This window comes from Talpa occidentalis, unplaced genomic scaffold, assembly GCF_014898055.3.
Source record: "Talpa occidentalis isolate TD23 unplaced genomic scaffold, MPIMG_talOcc4v2.1 talOcc4.2, whole genome shotgun sequence".
In the NCBI taxonomy this organism is placed as follows: Eukaryota; Metazoa; Chordata; class Mammalia; order Eulipotyphla; family Talpidae; genus Talpa; species Talpa occidentalis.
This window is the reverse complement of record NW_023602073.1, coordinates 153135313-153141473: the sequence shown is the minus strand read 5'-3', so window position 1 is coordinate 153141473 and position 6161 is coordinate 153135313. Positions and strand designations below refer to the sequence as shown.

At 54.0% G+C, this 6161-nt stretch overlaps 1 protein-coding gene across 2 annotated transcripts in view; it reads left to right on the top strand.

Annotated features, from left to right (window-relative positions):
• The first annotated feature begins 224 nt into the window (after positions 1 to 224).
• The window catches only part of PDCD2 (programmed cell death 2), a 19141-nt gene continuing 13204 nt past the window's right edge, over positions 225 to 6161 (top strand). For both annotated transcript variants that reach the window (XR_008552842.1, XM_037520726.2), the window contains exons 1-5: positions 225 to 507; positions 987 to 1229; positions 1538 to 1666; positions 2802 to 2905; positions 4523 to 4636. Coding sequence is in view for 1 of the 2 variants with exons in the window: in XM_037520726.2 (XP_037376623.1) it covers positions 225 to 507; positions 987 to 1229; positions 1538 to 1666; positions 2802 to 2905; positions 4523 to 4636 (873 nt within the window). In the remaining variant the exon portion in view is untranslated. The remainder of the gene's footprint in view (positions 508 to 986; positions 1230 to 1537; positions 1667 to 2801; positions 2906 to 4522; positions 4637 to 6161) is intronic.

Below are 6161 nucleotides of genomic sequence, written 5' to 3'. Positions count from 1 at the left end.
GCGTCTGGTAAACTCTCGGGGCGGCTGTCGAGGCCCACGCAGGGGCAGCCGCGACGCAGGGGCACCCCACTCGCGCCACGCGGCGCCCCTGGCGACGCCCCCGCCGGCCGGCGCGCGCCTGGCGTCACGGCGTGCGGGCGGCCGGGGGCGGGGCCACGCCGCCCTGGCCCCGCCCCCGTGCGCGGCGGCTCCTCGCGCTCGGGCGCCGCTTCCGCCTTGGCGCCATGGCGGCCGCGCGGCCCGAGCCGGCGGAGCTGGGCCTGGCGCAGGCGGCGCCCGCGTGGCGGCTGCGCCGCGAGCAGTTCCCCAGCAAGGTGGGCGGGCGGCCGGCGTGGCTGGGCGCGGCGGGGCTGCCGGGGCCCGCGGCGCTGTCCTGCGCGCAGTGCGGCCGCCCGCTCGCCTTCCTGCTGCAGCTGTACGCGCCGCTGCCCGGCCGCGCCGACGCCTTCCACCGCGGCCTCTTCCTCTTCTGCTGCCGCGCGCCGCCCTGCTGCGCCGGCCTGCGCGGTGAGCCGCGGGGGGCGGGGGCGCGGGCGGGGCGCTGGGGCCGGGTCCCCCGCGCCGGGAGCCGCCGTCTGCCGCGTCCGCCTCCACCCACCCCGCAGCCCCTCTTGTCCCCCACGCTCCGCCTTGGCTGCTGCTCTAGGCGACCCCCGCCCCCGGCTTTCTGGGGATCGATCGGTGTTAGGAATGGGGGGCTCGTTTTCCCACGGTTGGGTCCCGATAGCGGTCGCCTGTTGTGTGACTGATGGACACTCTATTAATTTGGTCAGTTTGAACCTGCTCAAAAGCTGTAGTTTCCGGGCTTTTAAAAGTTTTATTTCTGTCTTTTCAAAATCTCTTCCCAGAAAATGGGTTCATCAATGGCAAAAATTTCCTTTTATGTAAGGAATGAGTATCTTCTCAGTCTTGCAGGTAGACTGCAATTTTGGAATCACTGTCTTTTACTTAATATATGCATAACGTTCCTTTTAATTTTTTAATAGTTTTTAGGAATCAGCTGCCCAGGAAAAATGATTTTTTCTCATATGAACCGCCTTCTGAGGACCCTCCCCCAGAGACGGGGGACTCCCCATGCCTGCAGCTCCAGTCCGGGCCTCATCTCTGCAGGGTCTGTGGCTGTTTAGGCCCCAAAACCTGCTCCAGGTGCCACAAGGCACATTATTGCAGCAAGGAGCACCAGACTCTCGACTGGAGGCTGGGACATAAGCAGGCTTGTGCAGAGTCAGGTACGTCAATTTATTTTTTATCATTTTAAATTTATGCCCCATTTCACAGTGTCCAGGTCTTTTATGCACATGAGGTTAGAAAAGACACCTTTACTGGGCATCTTTGTGAAGCAGGGCCCTGCCCCATCAGCCATGCCCGGACCCTGCTGTCTGGAGTTTCATTTATGACCCTCAGCTCAACATGTGCTGGTTCACTGGGGAAACTTTCTGCACGGGGCGTGCTTTAGAAACGGGGAACGGTCAGACCATCTTCAGAGTTAAGTGATCACTGAACTCTTACTGATGGCAGTTACCTTTTTTTGTTTCAGAAAATTTGGGTGGCACAGTTCCAGACCACAACTTCCTTTTTCCGGAATATGAAATCGTAATAGAAACAGAAGATGAAGTAGTATCTGAAGTGGAAAATGAAGACGAGGCAGAGGTCGCAGGGAACATGGGTAAGGGGTTGGCTTGGGAACTGTGTTAAGTGACTGATCATAACGCCTGAAAGGGCTCAGTGTGTCGAGAGGAGCTGAGAGGAAAAGACTGACTTTGGAGGCCGCCTTAGGGGAAAACATGCTTCCTCTGCCTCCCTTCCCTTGCGTCAGAGGACGTAGCCGGGTGATACCTGGGTCGGGCCGCACGAGGTGCTGGAGATCGGTCAGTTGGCCTGGCTCCGGAGCGCTTTCCGCGGAGGTGGCTTGTGGCAGGCCACAGGGCCTTTGCCAGCCACGTTCTCTTTACCTTGCAGTTGTAGGCACCAGGTGTTGTAGACCTGCTCCTACCCTGGTGGTGCGTGCTGGCCAGATGCCTCCAGATTACCTGCTAGCCAGCGCTCACGCAACACGTACTCTGTAGCTGCCACTATTTTTGCATGATACCATTAAAACCCTGACAGCAGCACAATAAATTGGAAACTCCACCACACTTGTGAGGTAATTTGAGGTTCTAGGAGGAATTTATTTGGTCTCACAAATGACCAGAGTTCTTAAATTTCAGAGCCAGAGTTTGAGCTTACAGCTCATTGACTGTAGAACATGAGCTCTTAACCCACACAAAACTATAACTATAGTGTCAGAATCAAATTTTGGACGAGGTCAACTTCCTGGTTCATAGTTCATACTCAGAGGATATCACAGTCGTCTTTGGGTCCATGTTACGGAGAGGATTGTGTTGGGGTCTGCAGTGCCAGGGTGAGGGGAGTCCCTGTAGTGACCTGGGGCCAGGTCCTCAGTGTGCAGGTGAGGGCTGAGCCAGTGGCCATTTGGAGAAACGGAGGAGACAGGAAGAGGTAGGAAGACACAAGACAGATGCCCTGAGAACAGGAGTGAGGAGAAGCACGTGCAGTTTTGCCCTCAGCACCTGGGTTCGCTCGTGAGTCTGAAGCTTGGAGGGAAGGTGTGCCCCAGGAGCCAGCGGTGGGTAACGCTTCCCAGTAGAGGTGGAGAGCACTTACCTAAGTGAGTGAGGGGAAAGCCACGGGCCTCCCCGCAGCTCCTCCTCAGCTGACTGCCGAAACTGGCTTCCCCACGTGTGTGATTGTGGCGTTGGGTTGTTCCTGCTGCCATAATAGTTGCGTTGATGACTTTTCAGATGAAACTCCTGAAGAAGAATTGGATTCCCTGGCAAAACATGAATCCAAGGAAGATAAGATTTTCCAGAAGTTCAAAACTAAAATAGACCTTGTGCCAGAACAGGTAAGTCAGAACTCATAGCTCCTTCTTGGGCTCTTTGAGACGGTGTTCTGAGGGTGTGATTCCTGAGAAGAGGTGACTCTGGTCGCGGCCCTTCACACAGGTTGTCTCCATGGAAAGGCGTTTACCCTCACAGCAGCCACGGCAGGGGCACGAGGGCCACGTTGTCACCCTAGTGGGTTCACCTTCTAAAGAGCGCATCAGTGATAGGCGGTGAGGGAAGCCATTGCCTGTGGCAGGGAAGTTTAGGGACCAATGGCAATAAAAAGATACTTTCACCCATTTTCCCAGCAAGGATCTTCAACTCAGAAAGTCAACATGACATAATAACACAAAGATACTTTCTGTGAAAAGTGTCTTTTGGGCTTTGCTGCCAGGATGATTCAGGTTTTTTTAACCCTTGAGTCACGTGAGGGACTTCTGCATTGCAGTTTCATCAGCAGCATGAAGAGTCCGGGGGGTGGCAAAGGGTCAGGGGGATTCCAAGTGTTCTTCGTCCTCCATGACGGCAGACATCACTCACACAACACAGCTCAGTAATGCCCCATAAACTACCTTGGGTCAGATAAATATCTGGGGGCTTGGGAGGAAGCCAGGTAGGCCTGCACGGTGAGAGGTGGGTTTGAGGCGCCTGTGCCGTTGAACCAATAGAGGGAAGGCATATGGTTGCTGCATAAGCTTTTATTTGCCTCTTAATGAGAGTTTTAAAAGTCATCGAGGGTTTTAGGGGTTCCGGCGCCAGCTCATCAGCCTGCCTTCCCGCACCCCCTTGGGCGCCCGTGTCTCACCCCCACGGTGGGGATCTGGTGTTTTACCGCTGCGTACCTGTGTCCCAAGACCCGGTGACATGTATTTTTGCTCTAAACATTAGTTTTTCTTTTAAAGATAGAAGGAAACATCAACACTTGGGAGATTTTTCTGGTGGGCCAGGGTCTCCCATCTACCACTTTCCTTCTGTGTGAGTAACTTTCACTAATTTTTGTAGGACTGGTGATGAATCCAGCTTTTGTTTGCCTGAAAAAGTTTGCTTTGTCTTGTTCTTGCTTGTTTTGTTGAATGACTTTGCTGGGTTGGTACTTCTTTTAATTTTTTGCTGGCACCTAGATTGGACAAGAGGCCTGCGGGACAGGACCCAGACATCAGCAGGGTTCGCCCAGCCCCAGGGAAGGGCACAGCCAGGCAGCAGGCCTGGCGCAAGGAGAGGCCGTCGTGCTGCTTTCCTTCTTTTCCCACCACCGCCCCTTCCTTGTGCCACTTCAGCCCTCCTCCCTACCCCCCAAGCCCAGAAGCCTCACTTTGTTTCACGGTTTTTAGACCGACGTTTCCTTCTACCCGCGCAAAGGTGAGCAGAGTCTGGCAGCACCTTAGATTCAGAGCCTGGCGGCTGGGCAAAAGGGTTCTTCTTAGTCCCCTCACACTCCCCACAGGATTCAGGTTCCAGCTTTAGTTAACAGCTCGGAGCCCAGGTCAGCCCCGCTGATGAAGTTGAGACGCACTCACCGAACTGCCCTTCTGATTAGCTCCTCCAGATAGCACCTCCGCGTGCCGGTCAGGCACATGCGCCACCGGACACGGCTCGTGAGAAGCTGCTGGTGTAAACGTGGTCCTGCTTGATTTTAGATCCTCAGGTACGGCAGAGGGATTGCCCCCATCTGGATTTCTGGCGAGAATATCCCTCAAGAAAAGGACATTCCTGATTGCCCCTGTGGTGCCAAGAGAATATTTGAATTTCAGGTAGGACCTGAAGTAAGAACCGTGGTTCATGTAGAATCACCCTGGTTTGTGTTTTTAAACATTAAAAAAACACCGAAGAAATGCGTTCTAGCCCTTCCTCTCCACAACGGCCACAGGCAGCCCACCAGCCAGGGCTCAGGAGCGCATGCTCTGCATTTAGGCCACTGAGGTGCATCTTCTGCCCCATCTGTTCCCATAAGGACGCGGCGTGCCACCAAGTCACTTGTCCATCATTTAAAGTGAATGGGAAGGTGTGTTTAGGTCACACACAAATACATCACACCCTGTAAGGAGCTCGCTGATCCTCATCTGAGGGTCTTGGTGTTCTCAAAAGGTCCCAGAACCAGTCCTATGGGCGCCAGGGACAGCAAGTGTATGCAGGGGGTCAGTGTGGTGTCTCCAAGGGTGCCCTGCAGTGAGAATCTCTTTTCGCCTCTCCTTTCCCAGAGTGGAATTGTCCTTTGCTGCCTCATCCAGTTGTTGCTGCCTTCTGAGTAGCCTGCTCTCCCTGGTACTGCTTGTTGACAGGGTTGTTACATTTGTTGACTGCAGTGAGGTTTTAAATGTAGTGACACCACCCAGACTCCCTCCCACCGCAGTGACGCTTATTACTGCCTCTGTTGTTACCTTTGCCATTTAAATAACAGCTCTTCTTGGTCCTTTTTTGCCTGGGTACTTTGTAAGGAAGGAGTGTCTCAGAACCCTCAAGTTTATTCTTAGTTTGTGGATTTATGAGAAAACAAATAAATGTAATCATTAAGAAATAATTTCTTAGCCCTCCCCTGGTGGCGCAGGCGGTTGAGTGCAGCGCTGTAGAGGCGCGAGAATCCCACATGGCGTGGCAGAACTCTCCTGCCTCACCCACTGCTCCTCTCAGCAGTGTATTTCAGACATTCTGCCTGTTCTGTTCCCCGCTCTGTCTCTGGTGAATCCTTTCACCCTCCCGCACCTCTGGCCTGTACCCCGGTTCTTGTATGCAAGAGTAAATAAATCTTTTTTTTTTAGATTTCTGTATCCAAGCACTGGGGTACAGGCCAGAGGCGTGGGAGGGTGAGAGGATTCACCAGAGACAGAGCGGGGAGCAGAACAGGCAGAAGGACCGAAATACACTGCTGAGGGGAGCAGCAGGCAGGACAGGAGAGGTCTGCCATGCCATGTGGGATTCTCGCCGACCGGGATGGAACCCGTGCTGCAGAGGCTGTGGACAGCTTCACAGCGCTGCGCTCAACCCGCTGTGCCACAGGGAAGGCCCATGAATAAATAAATCTTAAAAAAAAAAAAAAAATTTCTCTAGAGAGATTTTTTAGCATCAAAACCCATTGGCTTTGGTGGAATTGCTTCTGGACTGTGGGCTTGGCAGCCTGTTTCCTGGGCAGAGTCAGTGCTGGGGCTATCAAACCTGCTCGCAGCTACTGCTTTCAGAGCAGACGCCCAGGCTGAGCTGGCCCTGTTGGCATAAAGCAATTCCTCAGGTGGGCAGACAGGCCTCAGTGCTGCTCCATTGGACCGTGTGACTTCTGAGCTC